Source organism: Aulostomus chinensis, chromosome 19 (genome assembly GCF_037954235.1).
Source record: "Aulostomus chinensis isolate RoL2024-O1b breed Wild chromosome 19, RoL_Achi_v1.0, whole genome shotgun sequence".
Taxonomy (NCBI): Eukaryota; Metazoa; Chordata; class Actinopteri; order Syngnathiformes; family Aulostomidae; genus Aulostomus; species Aulostomus chinensis.
In genome coordinates, this window is record NC_141338.1 from 20395804 (window position 1) to 20419869 (window position 24066).

At 45.0% G+C, this 24066-nt stretch overlaps 1 protein-coding gene across 2 annotated transcripts in view; it reads left to right on the plus strand.

Annotated features, from left to right (window-relative positions):
• Nucleotides 1-24066, plus strand: part of wdr7 (WD repeat domain 7) — an 83330-nt gene that overhangs the window by 16513 nt on the left and 42751 nt on the right. The window contains exons 16-22 of one of the 2 annotated variants that reach the window (XM_086186531.1): nucleotides 4701-4934; nucleotides 5287-5580; nucleotides 6093-6289; nucleotides 9273-9370; nucleotides 13084-13221; nucleotides 17670-17788; nucleotides 17933-18056. In XM_086186531.1, coding sequence (XP_086042657.1) covers nucleotides 4701-4934; nucleotides 5287-5580; nucleotides 6093-6289; nucleotides 9273-9370; nucleotides 13084-13221; nucleotides 17670-17788; nucleotides 17933-18056 — 1204 coding nt within the window. The remainder of the gene's footprint in view (nucleotides 1-4700; nucleotides 4935-5286; nucleotides 5581-6092; nucleotides 6290-9272; nucleotides 9371-13083; nucleotides 13222-17669; nucleotides 17789-17932; nucleotides 18057-24066) is intronic. The other variant, XM_086186532.1, reaches the window with a different exon arrangement.

Consider the following 24066-nt stretch of genomic DNA (forward strand, 5'->3'; position numbering starts at 1 on the left):
CACCCAATTAAAATGGCTCCAGTTTAGATCCTTCCATCCTTGGTGTGTGATAATACAGAGTCAGTTCCTTGACTGAGTTTCTCTCCATCTGGTAAAACTGTCTATAATGAATTATTTCCTCCTGTGCTGTTCCAAGTCCGTCATGTGGAGACACATCACTTGTTCATGTGTCAGACTCACCAGGTCTGATCTGTCTTGACAGAGTAAACCCCGCCCACCTGGACCCTCCAGCACAGAAAACAAACGCCATGAATTATTTAGTGTTGTTACAGCAGTTAGTTCAGCTGCTGGTACACTTTGACTCTTACCGTTTCACTGGAAGCCATTTATCTCCAAGTAAAGCTCCATTTTCCTCTCGTCCACCAGGTTGCCCTGCTGTTGCGCCCCCCCTCTTTCCCTTTATTGTGAGCCTCCATGCTTTTCCTGCTGTAACTCCCCATAATCACAGCTCCCAGTTGAAAAGGCAAACACACGCTAGCTGCATTTTCCCACCTCTTTCTGTCAGAAACACATCACTGTTATTGTCTTTCTGCCTCCCATCACTGTGCCATTTCTCCCTCACATCTACCAAATTACAGGTTACAACTTACCACTATCCCCCGTGTGAGGAAGAGTGTCTGTGTGTGTGTGTGTGTGTGTGTGTGTGTGAGTGAGAGTGAGATCCCCTGCTGTGAGCAATGACAGGTAATGACCATGAAATGTCAGACCATCAACACCAACATTACACCCAGCCTGCTCCAAGCCTTCATCTGTGTTCACTCAATCCTTATTTGTGTGTGTGTGTGTGTGTGTGTGTGTGTGTGTGTGTGCGCGTGCGCGTGCGCGTGCGCGTGCGGAAGTTGATATTTGACTTTGAGCTTGTCCTCTGGCAGGTTTGCTGAACCTGCTGATCGGGGAAAGTTTTTTTCCACACAAAGGGGAAAGAATATGTGACAAGATCCACAACAGTGAATCATGCAATAGAAAATTATTCAACAATTTTGATAATCAATATGTGATTATTAGTCAACCAGCTATGATCAGGATGCTGCTTTTGGTAGTTCTCTCTGTGTAAACACTCTGTTGTACTTATATTTTTGCTTGTCCAAGATAAAAAAGCAACTATACTGACATTTTTACCTGCATCACATTTGATATTGAAAATTAGACCTTTTTGCTCATATTTCCCTTAAATTTGTTTTAACTGTTGTTAATATTTTCAAAAAAAACTACTAGTTTTGTTAGCGCCGGGAATCGATTTGATTTTACTGATACCGTTTCAGTCAGCAGTTCCAGTTAATCTGTCCAATACTTGATTTTTTAAAAAATTGACCAATTCCTGATTCCTGATTGTTTTACTGTTGTGTAGCCTGGGAGCTAGCTTTAGCCCAGGAGCAGCTGTAGAAGCCTGGCAGCTAGCAGTACTAGCCTGGGAGCTAGCGGTAGTAACAGTCTTGCTTGCTCCTTCTCTCTGCTGTTCCACAGACTGACAGTTGGACAGTCAGGGAAATGTTCTGGCATTGATCAGTAGAACTGATCATCCCAGAGGAACACAGTTCCCATGGATTAGACAACTGGAATGGTTCCTCACTAGAGCTGGCTCTTAATCCCTAGCCCTTCATTTTCATTCCTTTAAAGGTCCTCAACACCAAATTTGGCTGCCATGAGGCAGATGTATATAAAAAAAAACTATAATACTGGAAACAGACCTCATAACAACACTTTTTAAATGAATGTAAAAAAAATTTAAAAAATGTAAATTGCTGGAGATGTCATTTTCTATATTTTATTGAGGTAAAAGTGTGTTATTTTGTCTTTGTGCCTTCCTGGGGTCCCTGTAACTGAGATCGGTGTGTAGCAGAGCCCATTCATGCAGTCAAGGAGACCCGGTGGCTGCTAAACTGAGGGATTCTGGCTGATGGACCCAGAGCTCAGTCAAGAACAGAGACTCTGGCTGCCTGACGAGGCTCAGCACACGGCCACACTGCCGCTGAACATGGATGTTAATCCCTGAAGTCTGATATCTCAGTATTGTCTTCTATCAACCTACGAATCTATCATCTTTTCCCTTCACGTGACTGTGAAAATGGGTTTGCTGAACGTACGATTTTTTGGAGACCTTTTCTGATATAAACAATAACCTTATCAGGACCCCTAGTCCTCATGGGGACCAAAGACCCACCCTAATGCAGCAGAACTTAACTTATGAACACCTTGTCAAAGGTGGAGTAAAGGTGTAATTGCAGTTAGGTTGAGGTTGAGGTCAGGAATCAATTGGTAAGGATTAAGATTAGGGTTTGGGTTGGGATATTCACATGAATAGAAGTCAGTGGTATGTCCTAATAAGGATCACTACGCAAACCTGTGTGTGTGTTGTTTGTGCCTGAAGGACAGTGTGTGTGTGTGTGTGTGTGTGTGTGTGTGTGTGTGTGTGTGTGTGTGTGTTGATAAGAATTTAATTTGAAATGTCAGTTTTTGCAAAAGCAGAATGGACAGAAAACACACGCGTGCTTAAGAGATGTCAGTTATTTTACTTTTTGGGGGGGGGCAGACACTAGAGAAGACTGATTGTGGAGCGTTCTGTCGCTTCTGTTCCTCAGCAGAAGAACATTTGGTCAGAAAAGCCACCAGTAGAATGTTCTGATGTGGGTGTAATGTTGCTGAGTGCCTTCGGATGGCAGTGTTCCTCCACCAAAACGACACACGTGTTGATGGAGTCATGTGGATGAGGGGTGGAGGCACATATGTCTGTGAGTCTCTGAGGGGAAACAACATCTTCAGAGCTCAGACAAAATTTTCCACCAACTATTCATCAAACATGGAGCTCCACTGGCAGCTTTCATGAGAAGAGATCTGATATGGAATCAACGAGTGTGTATCTGTGTGTGTGTTGGGGTGCGCACGCACGCACGCACGCACGCACGCACGTGTGTGTATGTGTGCGCATTGTTACTCCTGGTCAGTCAGGCCTGAAAATAGAGCGTGTTCTAATACACACCAGTACAGATGTTGCCCACTCATGGACAAACTCACACAGGCACACATGCAGATACACGGAGGACAACAGGAGCTGCTCAAGGGGTTCGGATGTTTTGTTTTTCATAAATAAGATCATTTTCCAAAAAAGTATCAACTTTTCAGAATTAGACTCAAAAAATCCAAAAAAAAAAAATGTGCTCAGTTGTCCTGCTTTAATGGGATAAATGTTAATTGAGAAAAACAGATTTCTTTCCTCGGGTGGCTGCAGCACGGCTCCCTGTATGAGCAGCCACCGCTTCTAACTGTCGCTTTGAGCTGACACTTGAAAAGCTGCCAATCATTGACCTGAGCTGGCTATTATACCTACTTTTTATGTCTCTTTATATATCTTCCTATCCAGCCTTTTTCACAAATGTTCACAAATTTGTGAAAATCCATGTGGGAGAGCACCAATAAATCCGTCGGCTGATGTGCAGGTGTGCTGACAGAAGCAACAGAGCAACAAAGGCAGTGTGATCTCTGTTCTTCCTTTATCACCTAGAACACACCAGTTTCTAATAATTCCACAGGTGCATGCAGGTGTCCCCATGAAAGCACTATCAAGGTACACCTGATACAGCCTAACGGAATTGTGTGTGTGTGTGTGTGTGTGTGTGTGTGTGGCATTGACCACCACAGCCATGGTGCTCGTTGCCATCAGCTGACAGTCAGGTTCAAGTACATGGCAGCGTTATGTTACTTTGCCTTTTTTCTGCATTATGCATGAAAGTTGTGACATATATATACTCTATTGGAATTTATTTTTCATTTCTTGTCTCAGGCATAATTCAGTCCATATGGTCTGGTGATATTGAGAACATGAATAGCGGCACCGTTTATTAATTTATCAAGATTTGTGAGCAAAGGGCTACCTGGAAGGGGTTGCGCCAGCCATGGCCAACTTTGCTGCAACTATTTAGGCTGCATATCGGTGGATAGATTTGGTCCGGTAATACTCGTGAAGTCTTCAACTGCTGACCAGTAAAGTAATGTATTACCATTCAGGTAGCGGAGGGCTAAAAATGGCTAGCCTGCTCCGCCACGAGAGCAGTTTGTAACTAGCAGCTACAACGTAAGGTGGGCAAATGAAAAATCAGACCAAACTAAAGCTAAACAAGACTAAACCACAGCCAAACTAAGATAGAGGCAAACTAGACAAAACTAGAACTAAACATCTAGAGACAAGATAGACTTAAACTAGGGCCAAACAACTTGAGAAAAGCTAGACTAAACTATAGCTAAACTGGACTTAACTCGAGCCAAACAACGAGAGACAAACTAGACTAAAGTAGAGCTAAACTGCAGTAAACCACAGCCAAACAAAATAGAGCCAAACTAGAATAAATTCAGACTAAAGTAGTGCTAAACTAGACAACACTGTATCCAAAACAGACTAAAGAGGAGCAATGCTGGACTAAACTTAACAAAATTTGACTAAACTAGAGCCATACTGTACTAAACAAGACTAAACTAGAACTAATCTAGAGCCAGGCAACCTAAACTGGAGTTTATCTAGACTAAACCATAGCTAATCTGGACTACTGCTTGAGGCACACTCAACTCAACCAGAGCTATTCTCGATTAAACTGAAGATAATCTAGACTAAACTGGTGCTAATCTAGACTAAACCAGAGTTTAAAGCTAAAAAAGGACCACTCTCCAGACCATGCCAGTCTTTCTAACATGGTCTCTGTCTCCTCCAGGGCAACCTGCCAAAATACTCCCACAATGCACTGGTGGTCCAGGCCATGAAGACCAACCTGACCGACCCCGACATGCACGTGCTGTTCTTTGACGTGGAGGCGGTGATCATCCAGCTGCTGACGGAAGAAGCCCAGAGACCCAACCCCACACTGGTGTCACCAGAGACGCTGCAGAAGAGCCAGGCGGGGGCTGACAAGGGGGGGTCCTTCCTTGCCAACAAGATCTTCAAGCAGGTCAGCGAGTGCAGGAGAGAATCCGCTCCCAGCGCTACACGTGAAGCTGGTCAACGTGATGATGATGATGTCGTTCTGTTTTACGATATAAAATATATTCTCGTATTTTTCTTTTTCAAATTTGAAAATGTGTTCTCATGTTTACATTATTTTATTTACTTTTATTGTTGTGTCTTTTATTTTCTTCTAGATTATTTTATCATCTTTGGTTTTTCTGTTTGTCTGCTGTCCTGCTGGAGTTTAGATTGTGTACTTTCTCAAAGAAGCAGCGCGTGTTGTGTGTTTGTTCCACTCGACTGATGATGCATCAAGTAGTTGCAGCGCTCCTGAAAGTTTTTCTTTGAAAACACAGGTGAAGGAGACCATGAAGGAGACCATCAAAGAGCATTTGCTTGATGAGGATGAGGAGGAGGAAGAGGAGATGAGGCGGCGCGAGGAGAAATCCAAGTCTCTGAGTCTGCTGGAGTATAACCTGACAATGGACACAGCCAAACTCTTCATGTCCTGCCTGCACGCCTGGGGCCTCAACGAGCAGCTGGACGGCATCTGTCTGGAGCGCCTGGGCATGCTCAGACCGCACTGCCCCATCTCCTTTGGCCTCATCTCCAGGGGAGGTCACATGTCCCTCATGCTGCCCACCTTCAAGGTACCTGGGTGTCTGACTGGTTCCTGGTTAGATGTAGTTAGACGACCAGAAACTAAATGAAACACAAGTATTATTTTGAACGGTACTACACAAGTGTAGTATGCGTAGTAGTAGTTTGAGTTGGGAAATACACGTTTCAGAGTTCGGGGTCATTTGTGTTCATTATCTCAATTACCAGACAGGTGGACTCATGATGTCACGATTACACATCACAACACTGTGCAATACTGTGACTTAAACCAAATTGTGCAACAATAAAAAAAAATGGCTAGTAGCTCACTGATTAACAACAGGTTATAGAAGAATAATTAACGATACTTAACAAACATATCACTGAATGATTGACAGGTCCAAGGCTTGTCAGTATTGGATTTTGATGTTCACATGTGGCTGCTGAGACGGGACAAAGTCCAACCATCCCAGTGCGACTTAGACAGATTTGTGTCAGCCGTGTTGACGCCACTGTCATGTGGTCGTTGGGTTACTGACTCCTTTACCCGCTTCTTTTGCAGGAGTCTTTGCTGCATAAATTGTCCCTGGCGACCGGTCGGAAGCTGGCGCTGTCGGACATTGTTGGGAAGGGGACGTACGGCGTCTCCAGGGCTGTCACCACGCAACACCTTCTGTCCGTCATCTCACTGGCCAACACTCTGATGGGCATGACCAATGCCACCTTTGTTGGCGAGCACATGAAGAAGGCACCAGCCAGGTAACAGACACGCAAGCGCAAAACGCTGTGGAGGCTTTTTAGAAGGATAAAGACGGTATGAACGTGTAATGATGAGAGGTCTGGTGGACCTGTAAGCTCCCAAAACTCTACCTGACCAGGGTTTCTGTCTAAATCTCATCAAATCAGTTTACTCATAAAATACATTGAAAACAAGCAACAGTGAACTAAACCAGTAAGATAGGGTCAGGTGGTCCGGCTTGGCTAACAGCTCCACCTGCTGGTAGAAAATAAGAACATAGGAACACTGACGCTGTCACAACTGCACCAACAGCAACTCCACTTCAGCTACGTTGTGTGTGTGTGTGTGAGAGAAGCTGATTGTGTAGTCATTGTGAGCTCTCACTGTGCTGTGAAATATTGAACTTGGAGGTCAAGGTCCTAACCCCCCCCCCCCCACACGCACGCACACACACACACACACACACACACACACACACACCCCCATCAGTCTGTCAGCACTGCTCCTCTGCGGTTCTGTCCAACAGTGATCGACAGGAACCGAGCCTGTTAGTGTCCAGGCCTGTATGGAGAAATAGCGCCACCTTATGTTTACAGGATGACACACTGTGTCATGTGGTGTGTGTGTTCTGTAGCACCACAGAAGCATTTGCTGCCTGCTTCTTCATGCAAAATCCAGATGTTCACACCAATCTACACCAGCCAGGGCTGTGACGCTATCTGGCTGCTACGACTTCAGGATGCGATGCAACGTGTTTTGGCTGTGACGCCAACTTTGTCTGTCCTTCATACAGGTGTAATGGCCACTGGCAGCGTTTCAGCCGTGGCTATTTTTCCTGCCTGGTTTTGTTTATGTGTTTGTATCACGTGTGTCGTTTTCTGTCTGTTCTTGCTATTGGGAGTGGGAGTGGGTGGTGTTTTATTTTGAAAAATGATCAGATTCCCTGTGCCATTCATGAGGGAACTTCCTGTCTAGCTTGATCTGCTCTATGCAGCTTGAAGCCCCGTCAGAAAAAGACTCGCTTCTCTTCCTTGCTTCGTGGCGTTGACCTGATTTGGTGGAAATTGTGGCATTGACTGGAATGGCGGCAATCAGCTCCAGCGGCTGCTGTGCGCCCGCTATGTGACAGCTTAGTCCAGTGGACATTAGGGGTAGGTCCAGGTTCCGGTCAGGACACCACAAGCCAGAGAAGTTCAAAGCTCTTTGATCACTTTCTGAGAAACAAAGAACTTGAACTTCATGGAGCGTTCTTCAGCTTGTTCTCTCCTCTCCGTCGGACTCCAGCTCTGCTCTCCAATCCTGCACTTGTGAATATTTGAAGGTGTTTGGGTTTTTGTTTTTTTCATGTTTCCCATCTCACATTTATGACAGCTGAAACTCTTCCTCCTTGTGTGTTGTAGAATGAAATAAAGCGCTTCTGCACTCTGGGTTTTTTAGTATTTCATCCCTAAAACCACAACAGCCCGCCTGTCTGCTTTGGGCCGAGGGATGGAGCTGGTCCAGAGACCTGCGTGCTCCAGTCTGACAACAGCAAACACGAATAACACAAAATCCTGCTTGCTGCTTCTCCTAATGTGCTGTTAGTGTTTGTCCCATCAGCTCAGTTTGGAAGCACACTCACTTCAAACAATGATGTTGGCTGTTGTTGGGCGCCGTCATGGTGAAACTAGTCAACAGAAATGTAAGAGTGGATGTTTTCACGCAGAAGTAGCAGCCTAGCATGCTAAACATATCTCGGCCTCTATAGGATTTGCTTGAAGGGAAGTCCGGCTTGAATTACTCAACTTCCGCCTGTATATCGTTGTCAAGTTGTGAGACTTTTGTCCCCAGCTGCTTGTACTGAAGGTGAGGACAGAACGACACAGTTAACATTTAAGGAACCGTGATCTCCTCACCTGTGACAGCAGCTCTCATCAGCCCCGTGTCCCACAGACAGTTCATGACTTGATGAACACTGGAAGACTTGCTAGCAAGTGGAGTCAAGTTTGACTCAAATGAATGGTTCAGATTTTATTTAGCTAACAGACCAAAGCCTAATTATACTCACACACGCACACACACACACACACACAGACTGAGATTGTTATGCTTGATTAATCATTCATCAAGAGTAATTTACACCAGCTTGATGAGCCAGAGGATTGCAACCAGCTCCTCAGTCAACTGCATGAGCGATGAAACACTGGAGTTGACCAGCGAGTTTATCTTTTAATTAGACAGCTGTAATATATAGTGTGTGTGTGTGTGTGTGTGTGTGTGTGTGTGTGTGTGTGTGTGTGTGTGTGTCCAGCTCAACAGGGGAGGGTCAAAAGGTTCCTGCATGGAACAGACACAGATTGGGTGAAGGAACGATGAACAATTTCTCACTCTTGTATCATAAATTCTCCTCAAGAAGAAAAAATGTCAGCAGACACAAATATCTAAGTAGCAAATTTCCATCATCAGACTTTCTGTCCGTCTGGTTGATCTGATTTTTCTCATTTGAGATTGGCGCCCTTTTAAATTGCCGAATGCTTCTTCTGCGGTTGTAAACGGGAGAATTAGAACGCCACCTAGTGCTCAGGTGGATGAACCAAATCCTGCTGCTGGCAGAATGGATCAGCAGTGATTCTGCGTGGAGGAAATAATAATCAAGGACCTCCCACTCATGATTCTGTTGCTTTTCCACGTTTGTGGAACGTCGGATTTGGCTCTGTGGCAGTGATGTGTTGCCTGGCTGGGGTTATTGATCACTGCATTGATCATGGTATTGGAAGTGTTTGTGTGTCTCTGAAAGGTAGTCGCCTCCAGTCTTTTCAGACTTAGGATTGCATCCTTCACTCTAAATTCAATAGGCTGGAGCCTGAGAATACACACACACACACATACACACACACACGCTCTTTGTGTGTGTGTGTGTGTGTGTGTGTGTGTGTGTGTGTATGTCCTCACTCTGGTCTTTCTGGTCTCTCTCCTGCCCACTCCTTTAATATTTCATGCCTCCTCTTTGTGATCCTCCTTCAGGCCTCCCAGACCAGGAGGAACCCCGGAGACTCCTCGCAGGACGCCGGCCGCCCCCTCTCAGCCCTCCAACCCGGCACTACAAGCCCAGATCAAACAAGGTAACTACAAAAGGAGGGGGCGCTGGCTTCATGCACCCCTGGGGCCCTGCGGGGACGGCAGGAGGGAGGGGGCTGGGGGTTTGATTAAAAGAAGAGAGAAACAATATGAGATAGGGAGGCTTCTGCTCTTCTCTTGTTCAGGGAAGAGTTAAAGAGAGTTCAAACATTTACATCTCGAAGTCGTTTCTTCCAGAATTACGCCATTGTGTCAAATGATTCAATTATCAGTGAAACTACTGACTAAAAAAAACTCCAATATCAAAATATGCATCATTTTCCTTTTGAAATTTTATCACTCTAAACATGAGGAATCATGAAATTTCTCAGAAAACTGATTGTGGGCAACAGAGACCTGCAATGATGTCATCTTTGAGAGAGAGAGGGAGAGACAGAGAAATGAGGGGGGGGGGGGTGAATGGACAGAAAGAAAACCAGGTCACTGTGCTGATTCACTGCAGGCTTCATCCTAACCAGCTGTCCCCATCTGACACACACACACACACCCCCACACACACACGTGCCGTAGATGGCACCCTTGGGTGTGTTTGTGTGTGTGGGGGTGTACTATTGTGACACCTTAATGGAGGCCAGGCGTGACGAGCACGTGGACGTGTTCACGCCACACGCCTATTCACCACCATTCAGAGGGAGGCCGGCTGTGACCCCAGCTCTACTCCAACTGTGAGTCTGAAATTCCCTCCTTGTAAGGACCAACTCTAGTGAGTCACCTTCCCTCTCAGCCAGCACTCCGGGTTCTTCCGTCCTAATGGAACCAAACAAAACCTCCAACTTTGTGGTGTTGGTGAGAGTAACATCGTTGAACTCAGAGCCTGGGATCCTTCTAAAGCAACAACCCTAAAGAGACCAATACCAGTTCAAAAGCTGGAATTTGTCATGTTTGTAAAATCATTTTTCACACAAAGAAGTACAATCATTTGTAATATGAATTTCATTTTTCAGCTTAGTTATAGTTAAGTTATAGTTTAAAATAGAACGAGGAAACCCAATACGTGACAGGAACTTTGGCTTTCTAAGCTGCGGAATACAGTGAAAAGAGCTGCAGGTCATCAGAAACAGACTTTCAAAGACATGAGCCTTATTTAATTCATTACACTTGAACAGTTTGTCTCAGGTCTGTTGTCTCGAAGCGTTCAGCTCGAACTTGGACATGGATTTGTCAGAAATCAGCTCAACAACAGACAACTATTTGCCCCCTCTTTGAAATCCTGGAGAATATTCTGCACACGTTTTCACTGTGACTCGGTGATTTCAAGTAAACCTGAAAGCAAAACTAATCAGGACCGGTTTACTGACGTGCGGTGTACTTGTACTCAGAAGTAACAGAGTGATTGTACGTTCTTGGTGACTGAACCCAGGAGTTGCTTGTGTAAACCCGAGTGTCATCTGCATATCTGATTATTGTGTGGTGGTGGTTTCCTGCAGCTGGGCTCTGCCCCTCGCCCACTCGTTAAAAAGGAGGGGACCTCGAATGCTTTGATGTAAAAACGTATATTGGACAACTCTTATACAGCAAACTCACCTTTAAAACTGTTGGTTTTCCACACCAGTGCAGGCAGAATGCTGTCGACCGCCCTCAGTTGAGCTCTGCCTGTCGTTCCTATGCCTCCCTCACCTCTGTTTCCGGTCTCTCGTCATCTTCACACATTCCCACTGCATGGCTTCAGCCGGCTTCCTGCACTGGAGACAAAAAGACAAGAACCACTCAAACACGGCTCCCCTGAATCTTGCTTTCACTGCACTTTCATTCAGTCTCTTTTGTATAAGTGTGTATCTTCCTTTTTCTCTTTCTTTCTCTACAACCAGCTGACATGATGTTGCTGTAACTGTTGTCTTTGTGCCTCATGTCTCGTGTGGCAGCTGAAGTATGTTGTAACAGCAGTACCTTTGACTGTCAGTGGGTAGGAACATTAAATTGTCCTGGTTTGAAAGGTACCTGCTTCACAGTATGGCTTCATGTGTCTGCCCATAAATGGTAAACCCTTATTGCTGTGACTACTGGCACCAGTGCATGATATTCTATAAAATAGGCCTGGGCGATATGGACTAAAAATACATTTTTTTTTGGCAAACAATTTGATTCACGATTTTTTCCGTTTTGTTTTTTTTTTTTTAAAGAAAATAAGAAGTACAAAGGACAGAGAGAACTCCAAACAAGTTCTGCTTTTATTTGATCAAAAACCCAGCTAACCACTGTATATACGGGAACCTTATCTTTAGTGATGTGTTAAGCAACCGCTGCAGTGATTGCTCTCCATCCTGCCCCTTTCTAATCCTACGTGGTCCTGTGGCTAAACGGTTCCACCACAGTGAGCTGTTTTTAGTGGGACTTTGTCGGTTCTAGCTGTCTTGTCCCCCTCACACAGTGCGCCATTTCTCCCACTCGGCTGGGAGAAATGCTGGCTTTTAAATTGTCCGCAATTTAAAAAAAAAAAAAAAAAACTCGAATTAATCAATAAAATCGACATATTGCCCAGGCCTACTGTAAAATAACTTTTACCTGCAGGTAAACGCCTCACATTGGTTGGGGTTCTTGTTTCAATTGTTCCCGTGGATGGTGGAGCATGAAAAAGCTGGTACCATACTCTGATGCTCTTGTGTCTTGATCCAGGATCTGTTGGTTTCGCTGTGTTCTGGTGCTGCCGGTCTCCAGCCTCCACACTAACATCAGATCTTCTATCTCTTCATGAAGCTCTTGCTGGGAAATAATGTTGGATCTGTTTTCCACTGCTCTTTTATTGAGATTTGCTTTCTCCAAACTTACATTTTCACTTTTCCCACCATAGGAAGTCACCAGTGTGCTGTTTTTTTTGTGTGTGTGTGTGTGTGTTCTTTTTGAAATTGTTCAAGTTTATTTAAAGTTATTTGATGTTTGTTCGGTGAATCTTGTCTGGATTTCTGCTCAACAGTCTCTTCACTTTTACTCTTGAGTTTTGTGTGTGGGAAGGGAAACCTGATCTGATCATGAATGGCTTACACTGCATTTGAACAAGGATAAGCGGACATGTATGTGTTACAGGAGTTCGATTCAGACTCGCAGCCTGGGTTGGGATCGTATCAGATAATACTGCATCTCATGCAGTATTGCCAGTGCCAACAGTGCTAAAACAGTAGTGTTCTGGAGTCAGATGCGCGTGTGCAGCTTGGCCTGTAGCGAGCCAACTTAAGTCCACAACAGGGGGGTTTGCCTGCTTTTGTCCTGGTCATAAACATCCAAATATACATAGTGAAGATATTCTGGAAAGATTTGTCAAACCTTGACATCAAATATTAAAAAGTGTTGCTCATGAATGAAATTCATGGTTTCCTCAATATCAAAAGTCTCTTCTTGGGCGGAGTCGCTGTCTGTTTTGGCTCATGTGAAACTCCCCGTTGACAAATTTAACTGGGGAAATTAAAATAAAGCCAAGTCATGCTTGTGATTTGACGTAGCTCTCGTGTGTAATGTGAAACCAACGAATGTATCAGTCAAAATGTTTGAACTGCTTGTTCTTTCATGCATATATTCAGCCCCACAATACACACACGCACACACACACACACAACACACACTCCTCTTTGTTTGACATTGTGTGTGTGTGTGTGTGTGTGTGTGTGTGTGTGTGTATATATATATATATATATATATTAGTATTTATATCATCCTAACATCTTCCTTTCTTCTTGACTATTTTCTCCTTTTTTTCCTCTACAAGCTGCTGTAGCCACCACAGCCAACACCAGCACTGCTACTGCTGCTGGGGCCCTGGGGGGCTCTGGGGGCCTTCCTCAGGGGGCCCCTGGCTCCCCCAGCCCTGCTCCTGCTTCTCATAACATCCCCTCAGTCAATGAAGGTACTGACTGACCTGATGGGTACAGCTTAGGGAAAATCTCTCAGCCATAGTTTTATCTTACTTAACTTTAATGCTGCTTCTTTCCGACTCCTTCGTCCTGTCCCTCCTTTTGTTCTGTCTCTCACTCCTTAAGCCCATTTCTGGTATCTTTCATTTGTCATAGTTTCTTCCTTTTCCTCTTTTCTTTGCTTTTCCCTCTTTATCTGTTACTCAGATTCTCTGTCCTCGCTCCAACAGTCGTTCATCCCCCTTTCTTACTGCTTCTTTCTCGTTTCTCTCGGGTCTCATCTCCTCATCTCACTTCTCTTGCATCAGTCTAGAAACTCCCTACGGCCGATGCTCATCTCAGGTGTCTAGCTCCACGTTCTGCAGTGTCGCTGTCCTTGTTTGGTCCACAGCACCGTCCGACTACCTGTTTGTCTGTTCCTCTCTTGCACTGTATTCAATTCACTTTCTGTCTGGTCAGCTGAAGAAAATGACACATTTTAACCAAATTTGAATTCGTCAAAGTACTCAAATGTATTTGGTCTAAAAACTACTATTATTTTATCAAATTAATAGAGATTATTTTGCGTAATCGATAACCAGTAACCTTCATCTGGATGCTCTCAAGATTTCATCAACTGTGTTTAAGCAAAAAGAAGTCACAAATAGTATATTTCTATCCAGGCTGCAACAAATTTACTACTTGGTGAACACAGTCGTGCTAAGATCACAGCAGTGCCCGGTGGAATGATGGAACATGTCAGCGCTCACCAGTGGAAGCTGCACCAAGTGCAGCAAAATTTGTTGAGACAAGAACTGTGTGTTCTGCAAATGAGCTGATTCTTACCCGTGTCTGGACCAGCTTGAAGAGAGAGCACTGACTACAGTCCCTGCATTCTTGTCCTTGTCTTTTTCAGTTGTTGGCTCCTATTCTGTGTCGTGAAGTCCTTGCTGTTCTGTCTGTCTTTCAGTCTGTCTGTCTGTCTGTCTTTTTGTCTGAGTGTTTACCGTATTTCTGCTCATCGTTTGCATGCTTGCTATTTCCACCTCACAATGTTACCAAATAAGAAAAACAAAAATAATAAACAAAACAAACCATTGATTAAGATCAAATTAAAAAAAAAAAAAACTGTTTGAACTTAACAAAAAACTAATTTCAATTTTAGAGGATTTTTGCTCCTCCCAAGGAGACTTGTTACTCCATTCACCTGGACTGTGAATGTGCTGTGGCACTGTCACACGTTTTTTTTCTGCAGGCCGTTCCATCTGTTTTCGAGGCTGATGGCTTTTAGTGTCCAATTTTCTAAACAGCTGGATACAAACTGTTTACTTTGTTCTGTACCATTAAGCTCCAATCATGCAAACAGTGGCTCATTCTTTCCCACTGCACAAAAGACTTTCAGAATGAAGATGGTGCCAATTTTCTTCAGTGGTGTGCAGCTGATATTCCACCAGTTTCATTCTAGAATGTAGTTGTTACAGCAACAGAAATAGCAGTAGTAGATGTTGTACAAGTATCAGCTGCAGGGATGGAACTGCTATAGTAGCACCAACTGTAGTTTCTTGCATCAGCAAAATAGTACTTGCTTATAGAAGTAGTAATATGCAGTTACAGCAGCAGGGATGGTTGCTTGGAGCAGCAGCAATATTTTAGAAGTGTTCTGCAGAAGAACTCAGTTAATCTGCTTGATTTGATCATATTGTCTGTTCAAGCCCATTTATTCTATTGAGTACTTGACTTTTTATTGTTTTTTTTTCCTGCTCTCTTTAAATTCAATTCTGTTTTATTTATATGACGCCATATCACAACAAAACTTATGACACTATAAAAAAGTAAATGTACCACTAGAGACCCAACGATTGTCCGTGAGACAGCACGGCAGGTCAGAGACGGCCACAAGGAGAAACGGGCAGAAATGTTGGGCTCTGGGGGCGGCTGTCTGCCTCGACAGGTTGGGAATGTGTTTGCAGAAATTGCCATAAGCTGTGGTTTTTGTAGACGTAACAGCTAAATTAGTAGTTGCAGTAGTAGCTATAGTTGTAATAGCAGCAACAGCTCCGGTAGTAGTTGTAGTAGTAGCTATATTTGTAGTAGCAGTAGCAGCAGCAGCTCCAGTAGTAGTTGTAGTAGCAGCAACAGCTCCAGTAGTAGTTGTAATAGAAGCAACAGCTCCAGTAGTAGTTGTAATAGCAGCAACAGCTCCAGTAGTAGTTGTAATAGCAGCAACAGCTCCAGTAGTAGTTGTAGTAGTAGCTATATTTGTAGTAGCAGCAGCAGCAGCAGCTCCAGTAGTAGTTGTAGTAGAAGCTGTAGTTGTAGTAGCAGCAGCAGCAGCTCCAGTAGTAGTTGTAGTAGAAGCTGTAGTTGTAGTAGCAGCAGCAGCACCAGTAGTAGTTGTAGTAGTAGCTATATTTGTAGTAGCAGCAGCAGCAGCTCCAGTAGTAGTTGTAGTAGAAGCTATAGTTGTAGTAGCAGCAGCAGCAGCTCCAGTAGTAGTTGTAGTAGAAGCTATATTTGTAGTAGCAGCAGCAGCAGCTCCAGTAGTAGTTGTAGTAGAAGCTGTAGTTGTAGTAGCAGCAGCAGCACCAGTAGTAGTTGTAGTAGTAGCTATATTTGTAGTAGCAGCAGCAGCAGCTCCAGTAGTAGTTGTAGTAGAAGCTATAGTTGTAGTAGCAGCGGCAGCAGCTCCAGTAGTAGTTGTAGTAGAAGCTATATTTGTAGTAGCAGCAGCAGCAGCTCCAGTAGTAGTTGTAATAGTAGCTGTAGTTGTAGTAGTAGCAGCAGCAGCAGCTCCAGTAGTAGTTGTAGTAGTAGCTATATTTGTAGTAGCAGCAGCAGCAGCTCCAGTAGTAGTTGTAGTAGAAGCTATATTTGTAGTAGCAGCGGCAACAGCTCCAGTAGTCGTTGTAGTAGTAGCTATATTTGTAGTAGCAGCAAGAGCTCCAGTAGTAGTTGTAGTAGCAGCAACAGCTCCAGTAGTAGTTGTAGTAGTAGTTGTAGTAGCAGCGGCAACAGCTCCAGTAGTAGTTGTAGTAGTAGCTATATTTGTAGTAGCAGCAAGAGCTCCAGTAGTAGTTGTAGTAGCAGCAACAGCTCCAGTAGTAGTTGTAGTAGTAGTTGTAGTAGCAGCAACAGCTCCAGTAGTAGTTGTTCTAGCAGCAGCAACAGTTAGAGGAATAGTGGCAGTAGCAGCAGCAGCAGCAGGCAGATGTAAAGGCACATTGCAGTGGAGGGGGTCTACAGTTTTGTACACATTTATAACGTCTGGAATTCAAAGTGCTGTCGTTATTTTAAATCATGGTTTACTGCTTAGAACACTATGAAAAATATATTCAAATATCCTAAAAAAGTACAAAAAAATGCAGATATCAATTGTAAAGAACTGTTGTTTGAGCTTTTTGAGTATGATCAAATAAACCTTTCAGCCTCTCCATAGATAGTTCCTGAATGCAGGAAGCATGTTTAATGCCTAATGAGTATTTCTCAGGTAAGTTTACGTGGCGCCTCTGGCAAAGAAATTTGTGTCAGATTTCTTTGCTGCTTATTCAGTATCCATCCTGCCAGCGCATTGACATACGTGCATCATCTCTAGAAACCATATATTGAACTAATATATGTGAATGACGTGCTTAGTTTATGTTGAATATCGGCGGAACATTTCAGTCCATATTTTGTCACAGACGTGTGAAGCTGATCCATGTTTATAAATTTGTATCCATGTTAGTCGTTTAAAGCAGTCATTAAAACTAGAACAGCATAGAAAACTAATGATGTACTTTAATGTTTGTGATGCCGTGTCCCTGAGTGACATGCATTTAAATTCAGAATGTGAAAGAATCTGGCTTCACCTGGCTGGGCTTCATCTCTGTGGTTTAACTGTTGAACTCCTGAGTGCAGCCTCTGGTGATCAGAAACAGTAACTCTGTTCTAACCAAGGCTCTCCGTAGTAATAGCCTCTGTACTGTAGCCTATATACGATGATAAAACTGCAGTCATACTGCCCGCCATGGTGAACTGTTGCTCTTATATGAGGATCAGAGGAGCAAACGGTGTGAGAAACTCACTGCTGTCACATGGGAAATACAGTTCCTGTCAGCTGATGAACCTGGGTCATTTTCACTGTCACATAATTCTGAAACCTCCCCAAAACGTGTTTGTAGTCTTTCTGAGTGACTTGAGATCCATAATCAAATCATATCTGTCTGAGGTTAAAAGTTTGATGAGTGTGTTTAGCCAGCATGTCTATCCAGTGACAGGACCCATTTTCATAACTCCTGATGTGGATCTTCTTGATCCCGGTTGATCAGTCCTTGTTATTTTTGTCATCCTTGACCTTCCCGCCATCCTGTGGCAGCAGTGAGGTTTGGTCTTACACATAGGAGTGACATCCAGGTCCTTGCTGCAGTCACTCTGACTGTGTGTGTGTGTGTGTGTGTGTGTGTGTGTGTGTGTGTGTGTGTAGGTTGGAGCCAGCTGGCTGCAATGCACTGTGTCATGCTCCCTGACCTCCTTGGCCTGGATAAGTTTAGACCTCCTCTGCTGGAGATGCTGGCGAGGAGATGGCAGGACCGCTGCCTGGAGGTAACACACACAATATGTATATAAATATATAAAAGCTTTGTGGTTTTGATTTCCAGCAATAAACCCTCCACAGAAAGACTCACTATGGACGGTTCCACCTGGGGGCTAAAACAGCTGCTAAGCTGCAGTTTTGTTTGGTTTTAGGTGCGAGAGGCAGCCCAAGCGCTCCTGTTAGCTGAGCTGAGAAGGATCGGCCAATCTGGGCGCAAGGACACCATTGACTTGTGGGCTCCTTACCTGCCTCAGTATGTGGACACGGTCAGCTCCCGTGAGTACTCACACCTCATTATATAACGGAGAGAGTGTGTATGTGTGTGACTCAGCATAAACTCTGTTGATCTTTGTGTGCTTAAGGTAAAAACTGTTGTTTGTTTGTTGTTGCATCATGTGGGTATCTGCAGTTAAGTAGTATTTCAATACTCACCATTGCAATTTCTCTACCATCAGAAAAAAGAAACCAGAAAATCTCCACAGTGACTTTTCTCTCTTTCAAATATACTTGCCTCATATTTATGTGACATGAGAATTCATGTTTGCAGTACGGATGTAGAACTGGATTTTACCACGAATGTGTAGTGTCCGTATAAGCATGGAGGTCACTGAGGGCTTTAGTTGGTGATGTCACCATGTCCCGAAAGCTTCGAGCTCAGATTGTTCAATGACATTTATATTGAACATTGAATATAATGTACTTTGATGTTCAGAGTGACTATCATCTGACTGCTGTAGGTATAAACCCCCACCCCCACCCCTCACACGGAAGGTTACTCTGTTTAGTTCCTCTGGGTACCTTGATGCACCTCTCGCTTTGTCTGGGACTGTTGGAATGAAAGAACACATGAAACATGCCACTGGCCAGATCTGCGTTTTGCGTAGACCTTCAGTTGCTGTGACCAACGCTGGGTTCTTGTCTTCGAAATTCCACTGGCAGCCAACATCTTGCCATTAAACTGCCAGATCTTTGCGACTCTGCAATCACTTGCCTCACTGTGCGGTACAGACCAGGGATTTCTGTCTTGGTGAACAGCTTCCTTCTTGGTTTTGAACCTCCGAGATGTGGAGGAGGTATCAGCAGGCCTGGTTTTCTGTAACGCTCTTAAGGCTGGATGCAAATGAAGAAGCCTATAGAGTCTGGTACTGTCTTTGATGACTGGAACTGTTAACCTCGGGGGCATTAAGGAAGTTGCCAGACTTAACTCATCACTCTTGGAGCTGTTGAATCTGAGCGTGGGGGCTGGGGCACTGGCGTACTGGCGCACTGGCAGATGCCTCCACAGTCCCGCCAGGTCGTTTTCTCAAGGGTGTAATGAGGTTCATTGTGCTACCCGTGTACTTCAAAGCAGCGCCGCACATTTTTCAAATTGCACTTAATTTGTCTGTTGCTCTGTTAAAACCTGTAGAGTTGCTAACTTGTGATTCATATTTCACTTGTATGTGTATGTGTCATTTCTACCTCTGCCCCATACCCACCCATTGCTTGTACTATCATCAGGTAATTTAGGAGGAACACTCCAAAATACCCAATTATCAGTGAGTCATATTTCTAAATGGTGCCATAGAGCAAATACTGATTAATTAAGTCAGATTTTATCGAAGCAACGATGTTAGAAACGATGGCGCTACTCACGGCAGCTCTACTGGTTCGCACTTTAGCTTTGTGCCCAATGTGTCTTGGTATAGAAAAGATTAATGTTCCCATCCCTACGGCTCACAGTAGGAGGTAGTCCAGCTTTTAGCCATGTGAATGTGCTGAAGGACGTCCTGGTCAGCTGATGTCCTCCGTGCCACCCTCTATGTGCCATTCACTTCTAGACCCAATGAAGCTCTGTCTTTCACTGCGGGACATTCAGCACCATGGACAGTGGCAGACAGGCACAGGGGCCAAGCACCAGGTCTTGCCCCGTGCTGCAGCCATGCAGGGGGATAGACCCCTCCCCCGTCATTGAGTCTGACAACATCCACAATTTTTTTTAATTTTTATGTTTTATTATTATCTTAATTTTAGGTTAAATGTGAAACACCGGGTGGCATGGCTCAGAATTAGAGTGGCGGTCTAGCAACTGAAGGGTCGCTGGTTCGATCTTCTCTTCCCCCGGTGACCATGTCCAAGTGTCCTTGAGCAAAATACTGCTCCTGATGGCCCTGTGATGGACTGGTGACCCGTCCAGGGTGAACCCTGCCTCTCACCCAATGTCAGCTGGGATAGGCTCCGCCCCCGCAACCCTTAACAGACAGGCGGTATAGAAAATAGATAGATGGATGGATTTTAAACACTTGTATAATTGTCACTGCTCAAAGGTTGCTTCACTTTATTTACCTTGATATAGTGATTTATTAAATGCGTCTTCCAGTATTAGCAGCTTCACTCAAATACACTTTTTTTTCAAACAGACATTGTGTGTGGTTGTGCAAAACATTCATTGTAACAAAAAGGGTGGGAAATTTTGAGGTGCTCTTTTGGAATCAGACACAGCTGGAACTACTTTCCTGACTGGGCGCAGTGATTTCACGCAGCTCTCCCAAAGCTCCATTGTACCTCTGGTCAACAGAACCAACTGTTTGTTGAGGATGAGAAGAGCAACTGCTGCTACTAATCATGGAGAGGAAGAGGATCCTTTATCTGAGCTGGCTGAGCAGGGATATATGCAGGAGGACCCTCCAGGTCCATGTTGGCCAGGAGGACACAGCATCAGCCAGCAGGACTCTGAATCTGAACACACAGCATTCCTGTCCTAACAATTATTCTTACAATTCTTACAATTATATCATATTTGACATTTTCCCCCAGCAAGCTTGATGGGACTTGAAACAGCCTTGACATCCACCCTCCAGTCGTTTCTTGCTAAACCCAGATGTCAGCCCGGTGTTATGGACCAGCTGAGGTCACCAGCTATGTTGGCTCGTTGCGGATGTCTTGGTGGAAGCTTCAGTCTGGGAATCGTCGGCAGACATTCAGAGGGTAGTTCTTCCCCAGAGGGAGAAATGATCGATGCTTCTCTCACAATGTAGCTAACTAGCGAGCTGGGGCGGCAGCCCGCCCCCATGTTTTGATTGAACAACGTGCAGCCAAGGCAGACTCAACCAAACCATGGTACTGACCCAGGGCTGGTCTGGCCCACATCCCCCTCCAATGATGACAAACCCTGCCTGTCATATGACTGGGAATAGCCAACCCATGAAGGCATCACAAGACTTGTTTGAACAAATCCCTCTCTCTCTCCCTTTCTTTCCCTCCTTCTCTCTCTTTCTCTCTCTCTCTCTCTCTCTCCCTTTCTCTCCCTCCTCTCTCTCTCCCCCTTCCACTCTGTCCCGCTTTCTCTCTGTCTCCCTCTCTGTCTTCCTCCCTCTGGTTCCCCCCTCCCTCTGTCTCCCTCCCTCTCCCCCCATCTCCTTCTGTCTACTCTGTCTATAGTTAGACCTGCTGATGGGAAGGAAGGTGGAGATTCACCTTCTTTTACAAGAAACGGCCATCTTCAATGGTGTGTGTGTGTGTGTGTGTGTGTGTGTGTGTGTGTGTGTGTGTGTGCACTCGCGTGTGGGTGTGCAGGAATAGTTACTGAGGATGCTGGGGGTTTCTCAGGGGAACAGTTGCCATGGAAACTGGCACCGGTCAGTGTTGTGTTACCACAGCAGTACCGGAGGTGGGGGAGTGATGGACGGGTGACCTCGAGGGAGGGGGGAGGGAACAGAGAGAGGGAGATAGAGCGAGGTTAAAAGGTCATTGAATTTGATCGGTGCAGCACGGCAGGACTGAAAGCTGCAAGACCTGGAAATCCTGGAATATTGTGGACACGTCAGGGAAGATGTCACATTCCTTGGACAGTACACTTGATCTGGAATATACTTGGTCCCAAGTTGACGACCCTCCTCCTGCCGTGAAGGCACTAACATGGCTCTGTGGTTGAAGTTGATGGTCGGACATGTTGTAACTTTCCCGAGGCTCCATAGAGTGAGGAGGGTCCCTTTTATTCCAGTATTCCCTCAGCTGATAAACATAAAAACTCGTTAAATTATTGCTTTTTGTTTCCAGTTGTTACACTTCCATTTTCCCTGTCAACTCTAATGTGGGCGGACACGAGAGGGCTGGTGTGACTTTGGTCTCTACAGATGCACACCAGCTGGCTTCATTAGAGACTCTGGGGGAACCTGCAGGGAAGAGTCCCGACACCTTCCTCTCCTTTCCTCTCCACTTCTGATGTCACTGATGCTGCCACAGCATCTTGTGAGCTCTTCAGGAGTCTCGCTGGCATCACACCTAGACCACGCCCATATCTCCTCAAAGAATTCTGATTGGCTTAACCACTCTAGGTGAGGATGCAAGCTCATTACCTGAAGCCTGGCTGGATGGGTTCTCATGTGATCTCTTGAGTCCGGCTGCCTCTCAAGATCATGGGACAGGTGTGACCCAGATACGCACACCTGTGCTGCACAACACACCATGAGTGGGTACGCCGCTGCAGCGCAACAGCCAACATTGACACAGTACATACATGACCCAGTCACTGGAGTCTGTGACACGGACAGAGTCGAACTGCCTGTGGGAGTGTTTGCTTCACACATGTAACTACTACATGCGTAGAGTACAGAGCTCTCTGTACCTCCTGGTGACATATGTTTCCTGCCAGAGACTCCTCGCTTTATTAGAGACACATATACCGCCCATCACACATCACAACACCTGTCACCTCCAGAGTATCCTTCACGTCACTGCTGACACGTCTGTGCCAGTCTCCCCTCCTCTGCTTCCTCCCCTCGTCCCTCCATCTCTCATCCAGCTCCTCAACTCCAGCACCGGAGTGGATACACACCTTTATTTATCAATTAGCTTTTATTGGCCAGGAAATGCCAATGTGACACACACACACACAGCTCTTCTGGAAGTGAGTGCAAGGCTTTAGCACCACCCTAACAGGGAAGGTTGTTGACCTGCATTCACCGAGTGAAATCAGCTGTCCTCATCATCACTGCTGAATATCGAATTACTAGTTTTCATCCCTGAATGAACATTTCTATCAGACGTTCACTTGCCTTCCCAGCCTCCAAAACATGCAGTTCTTCTATGTGTTCTTTTAACACAGCTCCTCCTCGTCCTCTCCGACAATCTAGTCTTTAACAAATGCTTTTCTTGGCAAGTCCCTCCACCCAGGAAAGTAGTTCCAGCCATGTGTCTGACTCAAAAATGACTGTCCTAATTTTTTACGTTTTTATCACAAATCTTTCACCCAACCCTTGTTATATTAATGCAGCGAACAGGTAAGGCAAGTGCATGTGATGATCTTTGACCATTTCTGGTGCTAAGCTAACATGCTAGTGCGTCTCTGAGGGTCTCAGTTCTCCCAACGGAGGAGAGAAAGATGCGTCACGAATCTGTATCAAAACGTTGGTGTGCTTCCTGAAGATGGAGCTGGACTCGAGATGATCTTAGGACACGGACTGGGAGCAGTAGAACCTGCCAGAACTCGTGTACCAGTAGCAGTGGAGCCCTGCTCACCTGACATGCTGCACAGAACTGGCAGTAAAACCTGGGGGGGTCGAGATGGTCAAACTCCACTCACCCGCACTCCCACACACTTGATTAAACAAAGTCTCCATCATTGTTCACACTCACACACGCATGAATACACACAGTTTGACCCTTAAGACTGTGTGTGTGTGTGTGCATACGTTTGTGTGTATAGCAGTGGTCTCTTTGATCACCGAAGAGCAGTTGGCGTCTTCTGTTCTCCGTCGTCTACATCTGTCTCTTATTTGTCCATATCAACCTGCTGTTTCAACCCCTCCACTCTTTTTGTGAGTCCCCCTCTTCCACTTCTTACTCCTCCTCTTTCCTCTTCCTCCTCTTTTCTCTTCCTCTGTGCCACTCTTCTTTGTTTGTCCGTACTTTGGATCGTTTTATTCTTTTTGCTCTGCTGGGTGGGAGGAGGCTAAGTTGTGTGACCTCTAACTATTTGTTAAAACCTAATTAAATATGTGTGTTCATATCTAAATGGTCCCAAAAAAAAGAAATATTTGCTCCATTGTTTTATTTAATCTTTAGATTTAACCTTGCAGTGAATTAATAAATGTGCGGTAAATTAATTAAATGAGAAGGTGGAGTTTGGCCTTTGTGGAAGAGGAAGGATGTGTTTTTGAATAGAGGAGGAGCGAGCAACAGACAGAGGCGGCAGAGGAAGGGGTGCTGGAGGTTAACAAGGCATGCTGGGAGCTATGTGTCATGGTTGACATGACAAGCTTGACCTTGGAGCAGAGAAGAAGGCGCCCTCCCCCTCCTAGCCCCC